Genomic DNA, 26,097 nt, shown 5'->3' with positions numbered 1-26,097 from the left:
AGTTAGTTGTAGCTTAGGGTAGTGCGCAATAGTGTTGTTTACACCTCCTCATACTTGGTGTAATGTCCCTGTTGCAGATTAGAGGGACTTGAAGGCTGCAATAGTGACTGGAAACCCTTGAGAGCCATTTCAGCACCTGGAAATTACTGTGGGATGGAACCACTCTGGTAACACCCTTCCTCCTCAGCAGATCAGCTTCGAGAGATTGGTTTCCCTTAGACAGGCTTTGCAACATCTTCAGCAAGATCTGGCCCTGAAAAGCCAGATAGAGAGGGCTCTAGGAGATAATATTGTTTGCCCCTCTGTCTTCTTCCTACCCAATAGCTGAAGTTACTGCTGCATTATTAAATCACGTTACCTATCTTCTGGCATATTTTTCCAGCTTAATTATTTCTTTCTATTTTTACCCTGACTGTTTTTTGAAGAGTCATATCTATAATCCTTAGGTGGAAGAAGTGCTCTTGTACTTTGTGCATTTCTGACAGCCCTCTCCCTACCTGCTAGCTGGGGTAAGCAAGGAAGTATTTGATGCATCGGCGTGGCACCTATCCAGTCCCCCATGCTGAACTCTGAGACGAATAAGGAGTCTGTCTTGCTGAGAATTTAGTGTGGGGATCCATTAAAGCTTTCCGACTATCAAGATGCCGAATTTTGAATTGACACAAGGCTGAGGTAGCAGGCAGAAATGTCCAAGTCTTCAACATGCGAAGAATTTATTTTTTGTCTTCAGAAGACAAGTGCTACACCGACCAATTCAAAATCTGTGATCACTGATTTTAATTTAGTGCCCGTATTTTGAACCCATTACTTACTGTGATGTGTGTGCTGACATATCGTTAAGAGAAGGGGAAGAAAAAGTTTCCAAGAAGTCAAGGAAAGAGACCTACTAGCCGTAAGAAATGTAAGTCCACAGTGGTTCCTCCCCAAGCCATGGTCATTTCAGCAACTCTTAACAATAAAGTAAAACTAGATCAGAGACTAAATGTCAGCTGCTCTTATTAATTACAAAGGATGTAGCAAAACAACATGAGTCAAAAAGTGCCTACAGCTTGAGTTCATGTCTTTCAGAATGCCTGGTGCTTAATAATGTGTGTGTGGGAGACTTGAAAAAAATGGTCCCAACGAAGTGAAAAGCTGTTCATATTTAATTTATTTTCATTAAAACGTTTGACAGAATTTCTTTGTTGTCTTAATACATCTCAGTAGAACTTTTTGTGGACAAACATGATATTGGTGATGGAGAGGGAGAAGTTTAGTAGCTGGCATAAAAATGAGAATATGTAAGTTTTTCTTTTTAGTGGTAGAATTTTTGTGGTAAACTTAAGTACTAAATCTTGGTCCAAAAGAGCATAAAATGTTTTAGAATTGAACGTCACTATCTCACCATTTTCTGCAATGTTATGTAGACCTTTATTCATACTTATATTCATCAAAACATTAGTTGTGCTTCCCAGTTGTTCATATATTTTCCTGCCTATAGAACTGTGCAGTGTTTGTATCCATGGAACATCAAGAACCGTAAGAATTACTTGGAATTTACTAGATGAAGTCATTTGTTGCAGTTCCACTTGGGTTCAGTAGCTTAAAGAGTAGGAGAAGTTTTAAACACTTCCACAAACATGTTTAAGGGGAATACATAGATACATAAATATTTACAGTATATAAACCTTCTTGTAAGACAGAGTTGCATCAAAGAGGCTCCTGTAGTTGTTCCATGCAATGAACTAACAAGGCAGTTAAGAATAGATGCACTAGCTCTCAAATCAAAGTCTGCTTTGATGCCTGCCTAGGAAACAATGCCTAAAAAAAAAATAAAATAATCTTGACATACATAATTTCAGAGAAGAATCCTAGACTTACTCTGTGAGGCTTTTACTAAATAGACTTAAGACCTACCTAGATCCAGACCTTCTCAAAAATCTGAAGCAGCTACTGACCTCGGGGTCACAGCAAACCAAATTGACTGACTCAAATTGTCAGGCATTAGAAACAATAAAAGTCATATTTTGAAAAGTGAAATTGCAACTTTATATGAGTAAGCCTCTTTCTCTCCTTAATGCAGTGGAGCATTTGTTTCAGCTTTCTTAATAGAATTTAAATTCTATACAAAAAATAAGTTTTTAGGTATTTTTATAAACTGCATAGAAAGGTGAACCCACTGGGAAGAGAGGGGACAAGCAGGTTTCCATCCTGCTTGAAAGGAGCAGATGTTCTGCCAATAACACACTATTATATACTAATATTAGTAGTGTGATTCTACATTAAGGTATGGTTGACTTGAGAGACACTGCTCATTTCCCTCTTACGAGCTGTACAACTGTAAATAAAGTTAAGGTTTCATTTGCTGAATGAGGTAAACCAAATCCAAGATACTCACTAGAGTGTGCTGCACTCCTTACAATGCACTTGGTTGACCTTTATGGAAATTGTTGAAATTCTATTTTCCTCTCACTTTTACTGCTTTACAAGGGCCTGCATGTTTACACCCTTCACCACATACACGACCCTTTTTTCTTTCTTTCTTGTCAGAGAATCTCAGCATCAGAGAGAGGGCATGAAGAAGCCTCCCTCTTCTATAGCACATAATTTCAAATGCCTTTTTTATTAAAGTAATCTTTTCCAATTGTCATTGAACTTTCTTCTCCAGTTTGTAAACCCTCTGTATTTTAAATTGCTTTCTAGTACCTATTTTGAATGCGTGTTTATGTAGGTTACATTATTTCAGCTTTTATCTTGGTTGACCTTTATGGAAATTGTTGAAATTCTATTTTCCTCTCACTTTTACTGCTTTACAAGGGCCTGCATGTTTACACCCTTCACCACATACACGACCCTTTTTTCTTTCTTTCTTGTCAGAGAATCTCAGCATCAGAGAGAGGGCATGAGAAGCCTCCCCCCTCTGTATTTTAAATTGCTTTCTAGTACCTATTTTGAATGCGTGTTTATGTAGGTTACATTATTTCAGCTTTTATCTGATTCTGAGATCTGAAAGGTTTCTTTAATTTTTTTTATGCAAGATCATAGGAAATATTCCATTACTAATTATTGGTAAAATAATTGTAATTCTTTTGCTAGCTATTGCTACTATTAATACATGCATTGCTAGCATTGATGATCACAGGCATTTTAGTTTATAACACAGTGCTGCTGATGGAGCTGAAATATACCATTAATTTGTGAAACAGTGATGTTGATCATAGAGTTTTAGTGATCTGCCAGTGGTCCTTAGCTACAGCTGACTAGATGATGCCTGTGTAGGTATATTTCTTTCTTTTCGAAGAGATGCCAAGAGTGGGTTTAAACGTGCAGCAGCTCATTTGTCATCAGAGATTGCTCCTGGGAAGTCCCAAAAGACTCCTTTCCTTTATCTCTCCCTTGTCTCCAGTGGCAGTGTCATGAACAGAAGTGAGTTCCTCTTTCACAATATAAAGAATCAGTCTTTTTTGTCCCTGTGTTCACAGTCAAAGCATATTTTTAGCTCTTCATTTTCTTCTGGAGTTACAGGTACACTTGCTTGCCAAAATGATCCTCTTCATCATCTGTTTAGTCAGATGTTTGTGCCTTTTTCCTGTAGATCTCAACACTTGCCACTAATCTCCCAGCTTTTTAGATTTCTAGATTATTGTCACACTTTGGGATGGAATACGTAGAGATGTTAAATGTATTTGCTGGTACTACCATTTGTTTATCATAAGGGACTGACCTTGTTTGTGGGCTGTGAAGTAGAATAGTGGAAGCCAAGAGCCACTGGAACCTCACAAGGTACAGGACAGTATGACAGATTTGGGTATAAATGTGGTTTTGAGAGAGGAGATGTACTGTGTGAGCAGGGAGTTAAATATGGAGGGGTGGGAGGAGTGCAACATTGAATTAATATGGTTAATGGAACCACCAAACTTGTAAATATTTACAATATAAACTTGAAATCTGTGCCCTCACAGGTTAAATCTTGTATTACGTTTTACTGTATTATTATGAAAAAGTGAATGGAAATTATTTGTGAATTATTATGCTGTTACTTACCTCTTGACTCTTCCAAGAACCTTTTTGTTTTCTGTTCCAGGGTTCCTATCTTTGCCCCTTCTCCAGTGGAAAGTATAGATGTGTGATTATATGATCTAAATGGTTTATTATTCTTCACTGTCAGCACATTAAGTTGTTTATATTCTGCATTCACAACTGCTGTAACAAAGTTCTAAATAATAGACCTTGATAGATGCATTCACTAAGATTCTCTAAATTTATTTAGTTCTGCTAAACATTGTGGAATAACATACTGAACGCTCTGTGGAAGTATTTAAGCGGGATGCTTGAGGTGTGAGCATGGCAGAAGCCATACGTCCAGTGACTCCATGTGATATTTACAAGCTAAGTTGAATTACTTAGCAGTATTTCTTTTTTTCATAGCCTTTCATGTCCCCTCGGTACCCTGGAGGTCCAAGGCCACCTTTAAGAATACCCAATCAGGTAAGATTTTATCACTTATGCACCGTTGTGGTCCAGGGTGATGGTGCAGTGGTGGGAACAGGGAATGTTGTCTTGTTGGCTACCAATGGCTCGTTGGCTACAAAACTCACTCAGTCCCTCTCCACCCCATTTTGTCTGACCATGAAATTAGTTCTTTTGATAAGGTGTGGCCATGCCACTCCCAGCTCACTTTCCTATGCTGAATTAGTGTCTACACCTCAAAATTTACTGTGCGTTAAGCCTGTTGGCAGAGGGAGGATATAGTTGCCTTGTGTGGTGCTGCATTAACCTCAGCTAGCCAACGCTGCCTGCTCTGAGGTGAAGGCAGAATGTCCCCATAACTGTTACACTCTCTAAAGTTTCCTAACCACATGAACCAGTTAGCTCTGAGAATTTTTTTACTTAATTCTACGTAAAATGCACGGCTCCCTCCTATTCTTTGTTGGATATATGAAGTATATTTATCTCATAGTAAATATGGAGATTATTGGTGAGAAACATATCATAAAGTGCTTTATGGCTCTTATAGACACTCTGAGGACTTTATAAAAGCATCGAATTCCCAATTTTCTCTCATCTCCATCAAAGGATATGCATGCCAGTGTAACAAGAATGAGTAATGAGCTGCTGTTCATCAGCAGAGACCTTTATTGGCCCATCTGTGAAAAGATGGTTCTGGAAGCAGATAGCATTTGTATTTTTAAGTTCTCCACAGTGCAGATAGAGGAGGAGAAAGCGGTTGTCAGCAGATGAAAAGTTAAAGATAAGCAGACAGAAAAATATCAGTGGATCTCTGAAAGAAAAACTGTCATTTGCAATCTTGGGAAAGGTTGATAGGATAGATGGAATGGGTGTTTTGGTCCAACTTAAACTTCCAGGACTGCCTTTCTTCTTGTCACAACTTGATGAGGAGACTTTCATGCCCCAAACTCAGTTCTGGCTATTTTTTATATCTGTATAACACAATGTCAACAAACTTGTCTTTAGCACTGGCACAATATTGCCAGAAACTATGAAGTTTAAATTTTAATAAGCTGGATATATCAGGTGGCAAGACTTCTTCAGATATTCCTCTACATCAAACATGGTGATGTTTGGGAGCAGGTTAAGTTACCTGTACCATAGCTACTTTCTCACAAGGGAGATAGGTGACTTAATTAACCTTGCTGAAGTGATCATCAAGGGACAACGTAAGAGTGCAATGTCATTAGCACTTCAGTTAAATACTTGCTACAGACATACTGTAACTCAGTACAAAATATCTTCCTGATTTTTGCACCTTTCAGTAATATCTTAGCCAGAGATACACCAGTGTTTGGGTTTCACATATTCCTTTGTTTCTCTTTCTATGTTTCTGAACACTGTAAATACTGGCAGGTAGAAACTGGATGTGGTGAGTGCTGTGAAAGCACTGCCAACCTGCAGTTTTAGTTTCAGAAGTGGTTTTGTCTGCACATTGTGATACTTTCAGTTCAGAGCTGTAATATAATCACATAATCTTAGTGAATTACAGCTCTTGCTATTCATTTACATTATGCCGCATTCATGAATTACTGCTTTTTACAACACTGCCATTATTTAAGTTACAGTATAGCTGGGCAGTGTGTGGAAGTAATAAACTATTGTAGTGCAGCTCTAAGGCTGAAATTTTGATTAGATGGAAGTCAGTAAAATCAGAGTTAAAATTCCCACTGTAACTATAACTATTCCTTAATGCCTTGCAGTAGGGATTGTGTTTCTTAGGCAAGGAAGGGTAACACAGGGCATGCGTGCACAGCACAGTCCAGTGCTGTGTAAGGGTTATCTGAGCTGGATCTAGGTTTTGTAGCAAGGAAAGTTAATACCTACCAAGTGCCGCACGAGTGCCTCTTAAGTTGCCTCCAGTACTCGATCACATCCTACAAGATCAAGCCCTACAAAGGTATTTGCTGTTGGCAATGCATTGTGCTGTGCAGGTACACTTGTTTTTCTTGAAAAGTGGTATGACGTGTTAGAAAGGAACCACAGATCCTCATGTAATGATCTGCACTGTAATGACTGCGTGAGTTAAGTCTTTGGTCACATGTGCTCACAGCAGCAAATGCCTCCATGTCCTTCCGTGTCACCTGCCATCTCTGCCAGAAGTGACCAGTTCCTGCTTTGCTAGTATTTGACACTTCTTCGTGCACTTAATGTATTGTTCTTATGTATTGCCCAGACTTCAAGCCACTGAAGTACATGTAAAACTCTGATTTAAATGATGTCGCCTCAGATTATTTGTTTATTCCATTAATCTTGCAGTTCAGTAACTTTTGACTGTATTACCTTTGAAGTAATAACGTGCATCTTAATTTTGAATTTCCTACCTCTTGTGGAAACAAACTGTATAATACTTGCAGATAGGTTCCCCTTTGTATGTATTCAAGACTACTACAGTATTTCCAGGTCGAGTAACTTATCCATTCCCACAGTAAGCAATACCTGTGTTGCCTGAGTAGATTACTTTCATAGAAACAGATTTACTCACTCTGGATAAATTTTTACTGAAAACGTGGTGTTGTTTTGAAATGCTAGTGGATCAGCTACAAAGATCCATTCATAAAAACATTTTTCTAGTTGACTAAACTATAGGTAAGAGACTGTAGAAATTAGCCTTACACCTAATTCACTTTCTATAAACCCAAAGGGCAGATTAAAATGTGGGGACATAAAAGCAATGCGTTTGATTTGGACCAGAGGTGAAGTAACAACACTATGTACCTTCATGCTCGAAGGCAAGATTTAGGAGCAAGTTTTGTGATTGTTGTTATCTCCTGTAGATGAATAATAAGCTTATCTTGGCATTGATGCCCTTCAAGAGTAAGGCAGAGTGGAAGATAAAATGTCCCCCACATCACAGCCCTAATTATCCATATCCTGTGAATGCTGTATGGTTGGCTCAGTTACGGCTCACTCTCAGAGAATATCAGTGTCTGCATCTTGACCTCTGAAAGCAACTGTTAAAATAACGGTTAAAAGGGAAAACTGTAGCAATACAAGCTTTGGATAAATTGCCACCCAAATTACCCAAGAAAAAGGCAGTGTTTGGAGGTTAAATAATAGGTAAGCTAAAGTGAAGGAAGTATTGTGGGGGGGAAGGCAAATTAGGTGATTATATTTTGGAGATTATTTATACATAATTCCACAGAAGTCCAAGAGTTTGTCCATGCAAATCCATAGTCAGGGTGGTAGGACATTCAGGACTTTCAGTTTAGTTAGGCACTTAGGACATTTAGTTAGGGCATTTAGGAAAGTTAACTCTTCCACATTACTGTTGTCTCAGAAGAAACATCCGGGAATTAAAAACAAAATATCTGCATTATGTCTTTAACATAAATTTCAAAGCATTATATGCTTTTAACATACGGTTTCTATGCCTGCAGGCACTCGGAGGTGTCCCAGGAAGTCAGCCATTATTGCCTAGCGGGATGGACCCAACACGGCAGCAAGGTGAATGAAATAATTATTTGGACCATCAAAAGCACTGTCTTCTCAAACTCGCGTCTTCCTTTCTGTGTTTCAAAGCTTACTACAGCTTTTTAAGCTTTTTGTTAATTAAAAAGGAATGATTTGTTAAAGTTGTTTTAGAAGGTGCTTGTGTATTGCAGTTTTTAAAGTTACATAATTTTATTTGCAGGACATCCAAACATGGGTGGGCCAATGCAGAGAATGACTCCTCCAAGAGGAATGGTTCCGTTAGGACCACAGGTACCTTCCACAGATAGATACCCATTTTTATTGATAGGCCTATACTTATACTATATTACTCTGGCTTTCCATAGCTTGAAGATGGCCAGGACTTGTTCTTTTAATCCCATTTTAAAATAAACTTTCTGTTTTACAAAAATTATTTCTGAGTTGCAGCTGTGCAAAGTCTAAAATGAAAACATCAGTCATTGTAATTAAGATTTGAAATTAAAAGAGGAATCCCTTAACTTGCTTATTTCAGAAAAGTTATGTTTGTCCTACAGCCAGTGTATGTTGTAATAAAAGGCTGACATTTGTAAAGGAGATCAAGGATCGAATAGATGTTTCCTCATTCTCCCAACCTAATTGACTATGCTGCTCAGGAGGAAAGGATTAATACTTCTAACTTAGGCAAACTCTTTGTACCAAAAATACCCCCCAAAATTCTGTAAAATTTTTCTTTCATCCACTATTGATCTAGATTCTTGGTGAGTGCTAGAGAGATTTTAATGTAAAATGAGAAGTTCATGCTGCCATTTCTCCCCCTTGTCAATCACAAGCATCTGCCTAGCTCTGTTTTTGATGAGCGAAGCAACCTTGGATTGCAAGAATCAGCCTTCTCCATGGTCCTGACCTGGTCATAATTGTTCATAGGCTCTTTCTTCAAAAGTATGAAAATACGAGTGGATATTTGTCAGTCTCACCTTTCAACAGTAAACTAAGGCAGAAAACAAATTAATTCTGATGCATACCTGAAATATGAATCCAAAAGATTCTGTATTTTGTCAGTGCTCTCAGTGAGAGAAAATTTAGGTCGTGGTGGTTCATACCGGTGTTGCCAGTATTTTGTTTTATGGTGTGCTTATTGGGGCCACACTTTGCATTGTTACTTCCCCATTTCAGATAATCTCTCCAGTGACTTCTTTGTTCCTTGGAATAGCAACTGAATTTTAAATTATTAAATAGCTTTGCCTTTCAAATCTGTTCATAACTGTCTTTAAAATTTTGGATCTTCTTGGTAGAAACCAGTTGTGCAGTTCTATGCAACATCTGCTGTGTGACCAACAAACCATTTGTAAATACCTTTGTTATTTTTTCTGTAGCATTGAAGTATATTTACCATTTGCCTTTTGGAGGTAGAAAGAAAAGCTTTGCAATGCTGCTATATGAGATTGAACTGATACTTTATGCAGCACCATTAGTCACACAGCAGGCAAATCTCATGCCAGTTTTTATAAGGATAATTTTTCTGTTTTTGCTGTCTCTTTAAAATCCAGTGTTTTTGTAAGGTTCTTCTTTCTTGTACTGAACATCCTCTTAAAATGGGGAAAAACGTAGCTAATCTACACAAAATTTAAGTTCAGAAATAAATCTTTTCTATAAATGGATCATTATCTATCTTTGTATCTGGCATTTAGGATCTTCTCAGAATGCAGTTCTAAAACCAAGTTTGGTGAATCTTTCACACCTACTTTTAATGTCCTCTTGCTACAGTGCTGTAAAGTTGACTTAGGTGTGCCCATAGTGGGAGGCCCTGCTACCTTGCTGCACAATCAACTTGCAAAACACTTAATAGAATGCAGTTCTAAAACCAAGTTTGGTGAATCTTTCACACCTACTTTTAATGTCCTCTTGCTACAGTGCTGTAAAGTTGACTTAGGTGTGCCCATAGTGGGAGGCCCTGCTACCTTGCTGCACAGACAATCAACTTGCAAAACACTTAATGTGCTGATAAAGAAATGCTTATGTCCAGTGTAGCAAGTATAGCATGCATATGCTTGAAAACTTACAGAAAATTTACCTCAGTTTTGTATTTTATGATTCTAGACTGTTTCAAACTAAATAACATGAAGCAAAAAGCAGTGGATGGTTGTAAATGCTTGAATCTGTGAAAAGCTCCAAAGAATTAGGTTCAGGCTTTTTTCAAGCTGTAGTTGTGCTAGATGAATGGGGTACTACCTCCAGTGTGTTGACCGCTACTTCTCCCCATCCTTCATATCTGCTGGTGAGCCTCCCACGTGCTCCCTAATGCTTTCTAGTCAAAAAGAATCAGGTCATCTTAAATATTTAAGAAAAAAGCCTTGGCTAATCTGGCTTATTTTGTCCACCTGATGTTAGGGAGCACTTTTATGAACAACTCAGCTACCAGATAAACAGTGGTGGTGGTGACTTTGAGTGAAAAGCTGTAAGGAACAAATTGGGGCACTAACTTCTGCAGAGAGCATAGCTGCAGCTGAAGGAACGTGTATATTGGTAGCCTTAATGAAAGCGCTCCTATTTTAGGATGAAGGAGTACATTTGATTAGAATTAGCAGTAATTAGAAGTACATTTGATTAGGATTCTTCCAGTCCTGCAGGATTCCACAGAGATCTTTAACCCTGGTCCACACAGTTGATTCCTGAATTAAAGTAAAGAGGGGAAATACCAGACAGACCAAATAGGGAGAATGGCTCAGCCCTCCACACCAAGATGGAAAAATGAAATAAAACAGATACGGAACTGCTGTTCTGTTACAGTCAGAATGTGTTCTCTTCCAGATCCAGTAGTGCCAGCTGGGGATGTTACTGTCCCCAGCTGCTTTGACTATCCACCAGTTACTGCCGTACAGTTCTGACAGAGGAGTTGCTCAGGCAAAATCATCTAGGATAACCTAGGTTAAACAGGTTTGAGTTAATCTGGCTGACTTTTGCCTGAGCATGTGCACCAATTGGTCCACCGGCTGCCCACAAAAAGGCAAGAATGAGTAGTGATTGATGACCAGCAGCTGTGGATAATACTATCTTCAGGTGGCACTGTTGGGTCTGGAAGAGGACATATGTTTGCAGCCTCTGGTTGTATTCTTGCAAACCAGCTATCGATGGGACACTTTTAGGATTATTAACAATGAAGAAAATTTTAAGTTTGGGGGTTTTGTTTGCAGCAACAGAACCTCCTCTCCTAGCTATAGATCAGTTCTAGATCAGTTCTAGATAACTGATATGTCATATCAGTCAAGGTATAAACAGCACCAGATCCACACTTTGAATATCACTATTGGATTTCTCCCATGTATTCATGACTTCATGTTTATATGGTTTTGTGAATCAGACCAGTATAGAGAACATCCATAAGCCGGAGTCGTACAGTTTATGCAGTCTGTAGTATACTATACATGAAATAGACTGTATTAGTTTTATTATTGGAAAATAGACTGCAACAATGACCTAAATTTTTTTAAAGTAAATCACTTCTTTATCCCTCCCCCTCCTTCCAAAATGCACAGCTGTTCATTTTAGAGAAATTACTATTACCCATTCTTTTGAAATATCAGAAAAATGTAGTAGGATTAACACAGATTAGGGAGTGCATTATGATTGTGAGGTGAGATAGACTGTTCTGGTTGTATTCCTCTGAATAAAAATAGGTAATGATTTAGTTACTCATGTAAATAGTACAGTTAAACGTAATATCAGAGCAGAAACTCAGATTTTATAGGCATCGGGCAATTCATTTGTTGGCATCGCTATGACATTCATTATCATATTAAATACTTTTCGTATTAGTTACCCTAGACTTATTAGAATTGACTGATTAGAAGAGAAATCTGATGGTCATGCTGTATATTATAAAAGTGATATCATATGGTGTAATTTTATACAAGCATTTATTGATATCCTAACAAAATCTAATGAAAAATAATTCAATTTCATGATGTAGAAATCTTAGAATCTAAGTCCAGGTTTCTGACTGTGAATGAGCTCCCTCGGTATAAAAGTTGAATACATTATAAAACCTGCCCCTTGCTGACTGTTGACTTGACCTCTATATGTGTGAATAATTCCTCCTGAAACAATCGACATTTTAAGTATTCTTAGTCTATTCCTGTTGTTTGAAATTCTTTCTCCTTGGGGTTAACAGTATTATTTTTTTAAGTCAACAATGGAAACTCCTGAAAGAATGAATTACATTGGCCTATCCAGTCAGCAGTTATGTAGGGATATCATTAACCTGCTGTCCTCTCTTTCCCCCTCCTCTTTGGTTTTGTTTTTTTGTTTTGTGGTAGTCTGACCCTTGGTTATCATTGCAGAACTATGGAGGTGCAATGAGACCCCCACTGAATGCTTTAGGTGGCCCGGGAATGCCTGGAATGAACATGTAAGCACAATAATAAAATCTTATAATATTTAGAAAAATCATTATTTCTTTGTAGAAGTAACATTTGGGATACATAAGACAAGGAGAACATGCTTTGATAAGTAACATGCTTTGATGATTAATAACTGCAATTTAAAAAAGTGAACCCACAGCAGTTTCCTCCTTCTGCATGCATCTCTTACAGGCGCCTTTGCTGTCCCTACAAGTCTGTACAAATACTCAGTTTCTTTCACAGGTCAAAATTTAAATATTGGGAATATTTTGTCAGTATAGTCACCAATATATCCTTGTATGTATTTTTAAAAAAAATGACATTATTTACATTTATGTTTTTACTTTACTGATTAAATATTTTGTAAAGAATGGTGCAAGTATGGTTCTTTTCTGCAACATAAAGAAGTACATAATTTTAGCAAAATAAAACCATTGTCTAGAACTATTTATAAAAAAAGACATCTTTGAAAGAAGTGTGGATGATTTTCTCTCTGTTGCTGTTTTTATTTCCATAACTACATTTATTTCCACTCTGAACAGATAGAAGAGTATTACAGATATGAGTGTAAGGTTTTCAGTGTTTCTATGTACTTCTGGGACTGGATCATCATTTGGTAAAAATTGATATAGACTGAGTTCAGTTAAGCTATACCAATTTATTCCAGGCATGGATTTAGTCACAGGAGTGTATGATGTCTTTTATACCTGTAGACAACCCCCCTTTCTAAGTGTGTAGAAAAATTTCAGATGTAAAATTAGTCTATCTAGAGTAGACTAGATTTAAGCTGAAGATTTTAGCATAGCACGTGGCCCAGCATGAGCAATCTTCTGCACTTTAGAGAAATCTTTTGCTTGCTTGGAGTTGCTTACATGATTAGCAAGCCTGGGGGAAAAAAAAGGTGCTTCTTGTATTATTTAGATTTCTCTCTTAAGAGATTCACAAATTTTAAGGGGCTGCTATAGTTACCTTTAGCATACCACAGACCAGAGATTATCAAGTCATTCTTGTATCATGGCCCTACCTCTACTGAAGTTAGTACATGTTCTTTTCTTACTCCTTATACACCTTTGTCTTTCAAGAATGAATTTTCAGCAGATTGACACAGAAAACACAGTGAAGATTTATATATGCTTGTTATCATTATACCCATTTTTACTCTTATTTTTATGGGAGACATAAATGAGAGATGATAATTTTCATTTCAAGTAGAGAGTAACCAACCTGAAAAAGTAAAAAAGATATTGAGATCGATAATACTGTTAAAAAAAAAAAATCTAATCCACCATATCCTTAATTTCTTCTGATTTCCAGACATACCTTGAATTCTTGAAGCAAATAAAATAAAATCTAAAGTTGGGTGTTACTCTATCATAGACATCATATATTGGACGCAAGACAATTCTAGGAACCTTCCCAAGGGTAGGCATTTCTTCTTTTAAATAAAATTGATGTAGAAAAAATATTTAGATATTTGAAATTCAGTGTGAATATAATATAAACACTACAGAGATTGTCCTCAGGAGGAGATTGAATTATAAGAAAAGAAAATTAACTTTCTAAAATAAAACATTGTAGAAGTAAAATTAAGGATAGGTAAGATATTTTGAGGCTACTTATCCACATAAATGAGAGTTTATATAGGAAAAATAAGAAAACACGTTCCTGGATGACAAAAAGAATTCCTGGTCTGCCAGGAAGAGAGAAGATGGATCGAAATACTAACATTTCCAAATTGCAGCATTTAATAACCACATTTCATCTTGCGTTCAGCCAGTAAACATACATAGATGATGTTCTTTTAATTCAGTGATGTGGGAAGTACATTTTCCTTTGAACTTGTATGTCCTCTTGAAGGGGACACCATGAATTGGAGTCCTTTACTTGGGAAATTCATGAACTTTGATACAGTATAGATCTTCTGAGAAGAACAAGATCTGAAGCGATGATTATGAAGTAGGTAACCATAGCTGTCTCCATGTCTTACCAGGCATATACTGCACTCCTTTACATTTCATAACAAACTCATCTTTACTCCAGCTCAGCTGAAAGTGGGAACAGAATACTCTTTCTTGGTTTTGAACAAGACTTCATACTGTCCCTTTGCTTATTACAATGCACTTTAAAGGCATAAGAGAGTCCAAAGTGCTAGTACTGGAATATTATGCTATAGCGTATCCTGACCTGTGTTACAGGCTGAATCACAGACCGTTGTAAGGAGCTCCGTTATTGCATGCCTGACTACATGAATAATTTTTTTACCATGAAGATGAGTATTTTTTTCCCCCTCTGTCAAATGGAGTGACATATACTGATTGAAAGGAAAACAAATGGGTGACTATGGTCTGGGTTTCTTTTAATTGTATTTCCAGGACATCAGGGTTTTTTCTTACTGTAAAGTTACTGCTGTCAAAATTGTCCTTACACTGAAATCTTAGTGAAGACTCGTCTGGTCAATTCCAGCATTCAGGATCAGTCAGAGTGCATCCAAGGATAACCTGAGGGCAGTGGCAATAGATAGACCCAACTGTGTTAAATGCGTTCTTTGTATTATCCCTTACAGTTTATCTAATGCACAGTGCTAAGAAATAACAGTGTAAGCCATTTAGTATACTTACATTTCTAGGAAACCACGTAACTCTACATAAGACTATTGCCTTATAGTAACGTACATTTGTCTTTACATAGCCATATCCTTTTCTTACATGAAAATTTTTCAGTGTTCTATTCAATGTTTTTGGATTTTTGGCAATGTTAAAATACAAAAATCTGTACTCTACAAAAACAGTTGCCATTTAAAATCCAGCTTTTTCTCCTCGGAAAGCGCAAAAGGAAGCTGTTGTGGTTAAGAGCAGAATATCTGCCAAATACAATTTTACATTTTTCTGCATGAAAAAGTGTTCTTTATTGTCAAAAATGGCAACAACCAGCTTGAGAGCCCGTAGACAGTATTTCAGTCCCGGAGCAAATACTCCAAAAATGTAATACTGCTAAATAATTGCTTGTTCCATTATAACTATTGCCTATCAGATTACTGTTTGAAACAGCTGATACATATCCTATGGTCTTCTACAAAATAACTATTTTAGCTATAAGGTTTTAAGTTGAAACTTGATGTAGCCATTTTTAGTAAGATTTTATTTCTTTGTGGAAAAATGTCCTCTTTGGAACAAAATGGGAAACTTCAGGGAGCAGTGTTACGTTTCACTGGCACTTTTTAATGGCCCTTGTGACCTGCAGTGCTGTCTCAAGCGCTAAGAATATCTCAGTCATGCCTGAAAAGAAAAAAAATGCATTTTTGTTTTTTAACTTCAATTCACAAACTTGTGTCTAGATGTTTAATTTCCTGATTGAATATATTTGCCCCTTGGGAAACTGAACTTTTAGACTTTATTTTTTCAAGTACTAGGATCAACGCTATAGGACTAACTTTAAGGATAAAATGGAGCTGTAATTAGTCATAGTGATAGATACTTCATAAATTACTCTATTTTGGGATTGGTACATTCATAATAATGTTTTTTGACTCTGTTGATGCTTCCAAAATAAACATTTAATAAAGGGCAAAAAACCTACTTGCATTGCATTGAAAAAAATTGCAGGTAGCTTTTTTTCATGTGTGCTTTATAAGCTAACAACATTTGGCTCCACAAAAACCATATGGCTTTCCAGCAGAATCTGCTACAGTGTTTTCTAAGTCTATACTTAGAGCTGTCCATGGCTTCCAGTAAATTGGCGAATTCCAACAGCTTTTTAGATGAAAGGTGAGTTTCCCAGTCTCCTCGTAAGGCCTGTCTAAATTTCCATGTTGCTGTGGCTTAACCCAATCATGTATCTGAGTCGGCTTTTTAATATCTCTGTAGTTCAGAGTAATCTGCAGTGTCGTCACAGCTACTTTCCATTTGATGCTTTTTGCTAGATATATTTGTGATACTTAATGATGTCACGCAAACAAGTGCTGGGGTTTGGGGTGAAAACAGACTTCCAGTGTTGTTACAAATATTCCTGATTTCTCTGAAAAAGAGGATCCAATAAACCAAATATGGTACATAGAAAAAAGAACAACTTTTTGGAGAAAAAAAAAAAAAAAGAACACCTAATATTTCATCTCTTAATCATTAGCAGAGGAGAAATTACTGAATATTTGACCTGAGGAGCATGAGTATTGTGAGTCCCTTTCCTTGCTGTTCCTCCCTCCTCCCAATGAATAAGGCAGAAAAGACCCTCACCTACATTCCTGTTTTCCAACCTTCCAAAAATAACGTCAGCAGAAATAAATCAATTTTTGCTTGATTTATTTCAGTTGATTGTTTGAGCTAATTTCTTTATAGTTTGATTGACAAGGTAATAAAAAAAAAAAAAGATTCAATATTAAATCCCTTGGTTAATATATCTACTTAGTAGTTTTTAGTTTTGGAAGACTTTAAAATAGATAGAAAACTTCCTGAACTCATTAATAAAGCCTGCTTTCTTCTTTATATTTTAATCACTCTCCCATGTCTGGTAAGCTGTGGTGGCTAATGTTGCTTTTCTAAAGCTAATGAGGCCAAAATGCCATTTTAAAAGCAAAAGTTTTGTCATCTGCTCTGCCTCTCAGTTGTCAGGGCCTTCAAAAAGTGATTTTGTCTTATTTATAAATAACTAGGAGTTCTTAATGCTCCCAGGAATAATTATGGTTATTGAGATATTATGACTGTAAACATGGAGATTTTACCTCCCATATGGCTTAGTTCCCTCAGGACTGTTAAAAGATGAAGCCTAACCACCAAACTATTTTTCTGAGCTCAGCTAAGAATGAGAAACTTAAAATAACAGCAAGAGTTGTGAGAAAAATGTGCTCTGTCTGGATGGTTTTTCCTTTTTTCCTTTCCCCATTCCCTTCTGCTTTTAGTACCCCTCTGATGTCTCGTTGGAGTTGGCTTTATCAAACAGGTCTTCTGCCTGTGAAACACTCTTGTCCCTCCTGCTGGGGAGCTGCCGCTTAATCATGCATACACCATTTGGGCCAAGTGTAATGAGAATGTCTGAAAAGTTTCAAATTTCCACTTTGCCTGCTGTTATGATAAATTTCATGTTTCTGTGACTTCTGTGGAGATAATGTAGCCTTAGTCAAGTAGCAGACTGTTTTTAGATACATATCTAAATGTATGTTTAAAGTGTATGTATAAAATGGCATTTTCAATTTTTAATACATGAGATTTATTATTGTTATTATTATCAGATACAGGTTATAGCAACATATTTTCTGTGGCTTGTTCTTTTAAAAAATAGGTTTTCCCAAAATATTTATAAGGTACTAGCATCACTTTCACTATTGAAACCTTACTACACTTGCAGTATTCTAAATCCATACTCAATAAATACATGCATCCTCAATTCTTCAGGATGGTACTTAATTATGTAAGCAAGAGTACTGTTTCTGTGACTGAAATTACACTTATATTTCAGTACCTTTCTTCCTTTGTCTGTACTGTAAGTACACTTTTGTGGAATGTGTGATACTTCCTCCAAATATTTTAAGAAAGGTTAACAGAGTACAAGGAAAAGCACTCCTTGTGAGAACTTAAAGAATTTGGGAACTTGTTTTTTACTCTTTGCAAAACTTCTGTGCCACATTAAAATGTTGCATCTATGTAACACAGAGTTAAATTCTCCATGATCAGAAGGAAAGCACTTCAAGAGACACAAATTTGCAATGTCTTTCAAATTGTTCCATTGAGAATATAAAAGGGGAATGTCTGGCACTTCCTAAATTTGCAAGTGTTTGGGACCGGTGCAAAACTGTGGCATCTCCACTGTAGCCTCTGGCAGTGTGGCGACTGGGGAAGGACTCCTTATGGTGCCATTCTGGCAGGTCATGTCTTGAAGAGTACGGAAGTACCAGGAACTGAAGTGTCTTAAATGTGAGTGGCAGAGTTGTAATAATACATAAATTACCTTTAATCAACTCATAAACTGATTAAATGATAATGGTAGTGCAACGGTGAGAATTTTGCTGTAGCATTATAACTTGGTGTAGTTATTGTTTATAAACACACTTTAATTTGAAAAAATCCATCTCCTTCCTTACTCTGGAAACAGATTATTTTGATTTGCTTCCCCAGAGCTGGTCAGAAGACGGGGATTGTTCTGTGTCTCATCTTTCATCTTCTGTTACAGGGGTCCTGGGGGTGGTAGACCTTGGCCAAATCCAACCAATGCCAATTCTGTAAGTAAATATTTAAAATATATTCGACATCATCTTATATTTAGGGAAGTATTTCTCATCAATACACCAGGAAGAAAATTCCACTTCGTTCAAAAAACAGAATACTGCATGCTTTATATTTTTCCCCGTAACCCTAATGCAGAGCAGGTACAGTGAGGAGCACATCTGAACAGAGAGCTCATTCACCTGCAAATACCCAGCTCTGTTCATAATCACACAACAGCTCTGCATCCTTACATCAGTTACAGGACTTTCATAACACAAAGGTTATCCTGGGGTATATTTAAAATACATTTTAGCTTCCTTTAGCACAAGTAAGATGAGTTAGGTCAACACTATCTGGCCAGCAAGCTCTACAGAAATCACAGCTTGTTAAGAGACAGCTTAATGTGTGCTCACATATTTTACATAACAAAAGCACATTTGCTGCTCTTAACTAGGGAATAAGGAATCATAGAGCAATTGCTTGCAAGACATCAGCCATTTTTATATGCTTTTTGTAAAAAGCAGTGCACTGTATTGAATTTCATTGCAACAACTACAAAATGAGGTAGTCTAATAGCAGCTTGAAGGAAGAGGAGGTCAGTGAGGCATCCCACATGAACAACAGTGTCTGGTATTTCTTCAGAAAACACAAAGGTAAAGTTTTCATTTTCATTCAGTGATCATATATCATTAGTATAAAAATGTGTCCCTTTTTAGGACTGTCCTTTTAGCACCATGACTCTGGCTTAACAGACTAGCCTGGTTCTTTCTGTTGTTCTCAGTTTTGATTTTTTAATTCTACTAATGACAATTGGGGGAAAAAAAAAGAGCTGAAACTCTGCCTCAGTTTTCTTTTGTATGTACTCAACTAAAATGGATGTTAGGATATTTTTCAACTGATAGTTGGAATATTTTAATTATATTAAATTAATTGAGGAGTCCAGTAATAGATGTATTTGTAAAAATGAGTTGGCTGACAAGTTGTCTACTATCATGTAAGATGCTTATGCTACAAAATAATTTGTGTTTTGTCAATAGAGTTGCTTAAGTTCTTACCCCATCCTCCTATAATAGCATTGGTCTGTGCTTCTTTAGAGAGAATAATTGCAAAGGCTATCATAAAGAAGAAAAACAGATTATTCACAGGCAACTGGATTTCCCCAGATATCCTCTATAACAAATAACCACAATTGAATTTGAAATGAAAGTAGAACACTATCCTTTTAAAAAAAAAGAATAATGCAAAGAAATAAAATTGGTGTCTTCTAGTGTGAAAGATGTAAGAGAGCTTTTTTCCTTTATGGTCAAGATTTTAATCAAGGTTAAGTATATATAAGAACATAATAAATTCAGTCTATGCTTGGGATGACTCTGAAGTCCTATTGACTTAAATGCAACTATGTGCTGCTTAAGTTTATAAACCTTATAAAGCATATTACCTTAATAATCTTACAGCTTAACATTTTACTATAGACGGCAGATCTTTACAGACCTTATTGTGGCTCCCGCAATAAGAATAAGAAGACTCTTGTAGTAGATGCAAGAACTGGATTGGTACTAGACCTTGTAACTTGGTATCTCAAAAAAGTGATGCTGGCTGTTGGAAGTGCATGCCTCACTCATGAAACAATGGAGAGCAGATATCAGACCTCAGCCTACAGACATTTAAATGTGTGAATTATGTTATTCATATTAATTTCATTAGAGTGGCTACCAGGGCACAGTAATCTTAAATGGAAATATTTTTATTTTAAATATTGGGTATTAAATTTGGTTTGTGTCTCTATTGCTAGTTTTGGACTTGAACATACTTACAATGACAAGTTGTTGAAAAGAAGAGGTGTTTGTTTTGACAACAATAGCATTTTTCCATAATCCTTAACTGTGTCCTTGAAATAAATTAAACAAATAAGCGTTAACCTACAGCTGTACATAAATGTATGTATGGACTCTGTGTCACTGCAGAAGAAATTACTGTTTTGTTTCTGTTGATATTACAGATACCTTATTCTTCAGCATCTCCTGGGAACTACGTAGTAAGTACACTTGTGTGTGTTTGCTTATTAGAATACATGTTACATTTTATTTAGGCAAAGAAATAGCTGTCCAGATGTTAAGAAGAACCCTTGTGTCTTGGTTGAGAACTGAACACCTGATCTGCACTTAGGGTTTTTTCTGCCATCTATGGTGCATATGTTGATGTTCATTACTAGAATCATTATCAGTCTGGTCAAAATTGCCCTAAGTGCTGTTTTATTTCAGCAAACATTTATATAACCAGTACAATATATTGTCTTCAATAATAAAGGACAAAAAAACCCTCAGCTTTCTTGGTAACACAATATTGTGTATGAGTTTCTGAACTTCTTCAGAAGAAAAAGCATCTGAAGAATTAGAACAAGCTTTTATCTCCCCAAGGATATACAAATGGGTCCTTATAGCTAACATTTTAAGGGGAATTTTTATTCTTATAATTACCTTCTGAAGACTTGAAAATTCTTTTTTTCTCCATAGTCTGTTCCGTCTTCATTTCACAGACATTGTCTTAATTTATTATGGATTATTTGGTATCATTGTTTTTTCTTAGTCTGTACTTTAGAATGAAATAGTTAAAACTTTGTAATAGGCCCAGCATTGAGCTGTCATTCAAAAGAACATGAAATGCTAACCCTCTCTCTGGAATTTAACAAATACACTTTACCTATCAACAAAATGTTTTTTGTTGATACTACTCGTTTTTGTCTCTATCCCAAGAGATTAACTTTGTTTATCCTTTTAGGCTCTTTGCTGTTGTTGTTACTGTTGTACTTGCATTATTTGTACTTCTGATGTACTCTTCTAAGGCATATTATTTAATCTGTTTTTATCACATGCTTAGTACTGGTGTCACAGGGTAACGAGGGAGAATTAGGTGTATATATATATGTTGGATTCCAAATTTCTGTTGGTCAGTCAGGTTTCAGTAGACCTGTCTTTTGATATTTCATGTTTCATCACCTGAAGATTAGACAACTGCAGGGCATTGGCTTTAACCAGCCTAAAACCTGAAGCTATTTCAGAATGTGGAAATAGCAGGTCCTTCACCATGAGGACAATATACCAGTGTTCTTTCATCTGTTTGTGCTGCTTATAGGTTTCTCTAACTCTCAGTCTTCATAAGAGAGATGATCTTGCAGAGCTAAAGCTGAAGGATGAGTTCAAGGATGAGCTTGCTTTGTTTAGGCAAAAGCAATTTCTTTTGTCCTTTATTTAGATAATTAGCTGTGAAAAATGTTATGATTCTCATAAGTGTCCATAACTGTAGTACTCATTTTGCCACGGTTAGTGGAAACAGTCCAAATCTGCTGATCTCCAAACCAGTTCTTTTAATGCAGAACTTCATAAATTTCTCTCTTTTGGGAAGAGGGTTTGTTGGTTTTGCCCTAGACGTTAGTGATGAGTTACTGTTGCAGATTTTGAAGATTTTTTTTGAATATTTGACTTCATATTCTCATTTTTTAAAAATACGAAGTCCTGAGAAACTAGAAAAGGAGATACAATAGAAAATTATTTTAAAGAAGCAAACCTAAGTAAAATGCAAGTTGTCGTAGCGGACTCTGTTGGTGTACTCACATCAAGCCAAAGGTCAGCCGGCATAAATAACCTGGACAAAAGAGGTCATCACCATATTTCAGTGTATAGATGGAGGAGGAGTAAGAGTAAAGAGGTGTTTTTACCTCTTTCAGTGACAATAATGAGACTGATGCTGGAATGTTGCATCTAATTGGCAACATTGAAGGGAAATCAAAAGATATGCAAAGATGAAAGAATGAGACATGTGAAAGATTGAAGTTTTGGAGAAAATGCCTGAGCCTCTGATCAAATGTGCTCTGTGAACTCCAGCTGTGCTAGCGGGAAAGGTTGCTGCCTGATTCCTTGTCCCCATTCTTCTGCTGAAGGTTACCACTCTGTCAGGTCTGCCACTGGAGTTCCTTGGATGAGTGACCCTTTGTCCAAAACAGCTGAAGTTGATTGAAGCATTTAAAGAACCAGGTCCTTGCTGAAGCACTTCAGTTGACCCAAAATAGGTGGAGGGACACTCACAGAGGGAGCTCCAAGCAGAGCTGAGGCTGCTGCTAGCAGAGGATAGTGGTGGAGCAAGGGTTGAAATCTTCTGCGAACATAAATGCTTGCACAGTGCATGTCTCGTCTGATGCTGAAAGAGTAGTCTTGCTTCAGAAAGGGTCACTACATTTTGGAAAAGGAACGCGTGAACTCCAACCATACAAACAGCTAAATAAGCAAAACTGGGGGGCAGTAGCTTCCTTGGAAGCAGCTAGCTTCCAAGCACTTAGGGACAAGGTGTGGGCTGGAGAGCTCTTAAAGCAGCTTTTGAGCCAAAGCATTTGTGATGTGGAACTACACACTTTGAGAGCTTAATCTAGTTAGTTTATCAGACAGGTTTTTGAGCATTAATTCCATTACATATTAATATATTCTCAGGGAAAAAACAGTTGATGCCAACAGGCTTTCTAAGAGAAGAAAATATACAAACAATGCTAGTAAATGCAATTTAAAACTTAGATACAAATGCTAATAGTGATGATAAGTAACTTTTCTAATAAATGACCAGTTAGTGGTTTCTATACCTCTTTATGTGATGCTGAAAAATATATATAAACCTAAAAAAATCAAGTTGGCGAGCTTAGTGCACAAGTACATGGATAAAAAGTCATAGCCTGTGATGCCCAGAGGGTCATATATGTGATCGAAAGGTCCCTCTGAATTTAGAGTCTGTAGCTCTGCAGCAGCAATGTGGGAATTTCTTGTTGCTGAGGGCGGAATAGGCCTTTCAGACAGTTTTGACAAGCCAAATCCTAACACATTCAATTGTAATTTGGGGGTGGGGGAGAAAGCTATGTATCTGCTGGCAGTATGAAATGAAGTTGTGATTATGCCTTGATTTTTATAAGCTGATCTGTGGGTTTCATGGTGGAGCAAGCCTTTGTTCTATCACGCTTTATAAAAGATACTCAGTGACCTTGCTTAGTTCACGAACATGGGGAAGCACAAGATAAAGAACTGGTAGGTGCTGTAACGTATAAGGGCATAAAGGTATACATATGTTGACTGACTGCAGGGGCATGCTGCTGCTTCTGGGTAAAAGATTTCTGTTTCATCTACAATTAACTGTGAGTTAATCACTGGCTGGCAGACAAGAGATGCTTCCCCCTGAAAGTATTTTACTTGTACAAACCTGGGGAGAGGTGGTATCAATCAGAAAGCTGCTATGTTACTGAGTTTGATTGTCTGAAAATAGTGTTTACTAGTATATTATTGCTAAATGTTTTGTAAGAAATGTTACTTTAAGTAGGCCATTGAGAAACAGGGTCTATTGTTTTAAATCCAAGACTTCTCTGCCTCCTTTCAAAATATTTCAGTGAATTATAGCAAATCTCAGCAATGTCCTTGTAAGCAGACAGGAACAACCAAACCTTTATATTCAGTGCTACTGAAAAAATGTTCCTATCTGGAACAGTATATCTGCTATTTTAAAATATAACAAAAGAGAGAAAAATATAATATAATCATCTGTTGTTAGCAATCTGTGTATTTTTTATTATGGAAAGTCAGTATTTATTGACTTTTATTGACACAGATGCTTTTATCAAACTAGAAGTTGGTAGTTTTTCATGTTAGTGGATCTGCAAACATAGGAAGCAAGGAGTTATGGCTCTGTTCTTACTAAACGGTTAGGATGTTTAGAATAAAATTATTGGAGAAATTTTTAAGGAAACTTAAAAAGCTTGATTAACAACCAGAGCAGTTTGTGTACATTTCTTAGTCCTAAACAGATTTGCAACACAGAAATACCTGAAACTAAGAAAATAGGAGTTCCTTGATGGGGATTTTTTGTTTGTTTTTTATCTTTGATTTAGCAGTCTAGGAAAGCGATATGACTGTACTCAGCATTATCCTGATTTTTTTAATCCATTTGTCATTAATTTGAGCAGAAATTATGTATACAGATGTTATTTTTAAAAATTGTAGGATATTATACAGACAGAATTAAGATGCCTATGGCATCGAGACACCAAGTCTGCCTAAAAAAAAGCTTTCTTAAGGTGATTAGGCTCTTCTGTCCACATAGGACACCCCCTTGTTTTGTGCTTAGCAAACATTGGTTACTCTGCCATTGACTATGTACAGAGTACAACAAAACAGAAATGCCAGCTGAAAACCCAGTGGTAATAAAAGTAGGTTGAGGGAATTAAATATAATTGTCTTAGGCCCTGCTCCAAGTATTTCTCTTGTCTGATTCATAGCATGACACAGAGTTATTGAGTAATGGATATTCTTGCGTCTGTACACCTACGTACATCAGAAGTCTGTCCCAGAGCTTGCTGACCAATTACCTTGTCTTAATCTGTGATGAGCTGTTTCGCTCACTTATCAGAAAATGTGGGTGTTTTTACCAGAGTAACTCATGACATTCATGATAGGGTTTTTTTTTCATTTGTACTGTGTTCATTTTTTACTGCAGTATTTTTTCCTTTCATGCTAACCGACATTTTCTACCCTCTCTAGGGTCCTCCGGGAGGTGGAGGGCCACCAGGAACACCTATCATGCCTAGTCCTGCAGGTACTGAAATATACTCAGAAATAATAAAAGATAATTATAAGGGATTTTAGGAAGTACACAAATTATTTTTCAGACTTTGATTCTCATGAAGAAACAGCTAATGAGAAATTGTTAGAGTTGTACTTTGTATCAGTTTTTTTTCTGTGTTTTCACTCGCTTTCTCTCCCTGCTATGTTGCAGAGATAGAATAGATACAAACCATTATATCTGTAAAGTTCAAAGCAATTAATTTCTCTGGCTTTTGAGCCCATCTTTTCTTCCACAATTTCAGCAATGGCAAGGAAAAAATGAAAGAAGACACAGTCTTTATTTGTTTTTGCTAATGTTCTTTGGGACAATTTCACCAATTTGGAAATGAGGAGATTTCTGAATCCAGTGAAACTTCCACTGTAGTATCCTATGGGATAGACCTGACCAACATGTGGCTCTTGAGCAATATGTGACTCACAGGCATGGCTGCCATGGCTATGTCATCTGACTGACAGCAGGGTCACACTGGGCAGATTGCTCTCCTCTGTACTGCAGTGGAGGAGTAAGCCCCCAGAGGAACCATTGTCATGTCCTACCAGTGATCTGTTCCCAGAACTTCCCCATTGTTTCCCCGAGTAACACGGTCTGTATCTTGCAACTTTGACCATGTGGAGATTTTGGCCATGCAAAAGTTTGGCCACATTCCTACTAAGGTTTGAAGAACCAAGGAGGAGGATGGCAGGATTCAGGATGGCTAGCTAGCTTCTCAAGGCTTAAAGATGGTTAACTAGATGTTAGTATTTGTTAGTATTTCCCTCCATCAGTGTTCTGCAAAGATTCTGATATGAAGGTGGAACTGCAGCATGTGGAGGATGCTGTCCTCCCCCATGGACAGCATCAGAATTCTGCTAAAATGAAACTAATTATATCTTGTCTAACCCAATATTAAGTAGCTACTCCTTTTGGCCAACACCTGCCTTTGTAACTCACTTTCACCATCTAAGAGAGACTTT

General features: G+C 36.9%; 1 protein-coding gene across 1 annotated transcript in view; it reads left to right on the top strand.

The window, feature by feature from the left end:
• SSBP2 (single stranded DNA binding protein 2) overlaps positions 1-26,097 on the top strand; it is a 157,238-nt gene that overhangs the window by 115,587 nt on the left and 15,554 nt on the right. Inside the window, exons 6-12 of the mRNA XM_009281020.1 lie at positions 4,408-4,467; positions 7,869-7,935; positions 8,123-8,193; positions 12,240-12,307; positions 18,459-18,507; positions 20,493-20,528; positions 25,060-25,114. Of these exons, the coding sequence (XP_009279295.1) occupies positions 4,408-4,467; positions 7,869-7,935; positions 8,123-8,193; positions 12,240-12,307; positions 18,459-18,507; positions 20,493-20,528; positions 25,060-25,114 (406 nt within the window). The remainder of the gene's footprint in view (positions 1-4,407; positions 4,468-7,868; positions 7,936-8,122; positions 8,194-12,239; positions 12,308-18,458; positions 18,508-20,492; positions 20,529-25,059; positions 25,115-26,097) is intronic.

The sequence above is a fragment of the Aptenodytes forsteri genome, unplaced genomic scaffold (assembly GCF_000699145.1).
Source record: "Aptenodytes forsteri isolate BGI_AS27 unplaced genomic scaffold, ASM69914v1 Scaffold388, whole genome shotgun sequence".
NCBI lineage: Eukaryota > Metazoa > Chordata > Aves > Sphenisciformes > Spheniscidae > Aptenodytes > Aptenodytes forsteri.
This window is presented reverse-complemented; position numbering and strand designations above follow the sequence as displayed.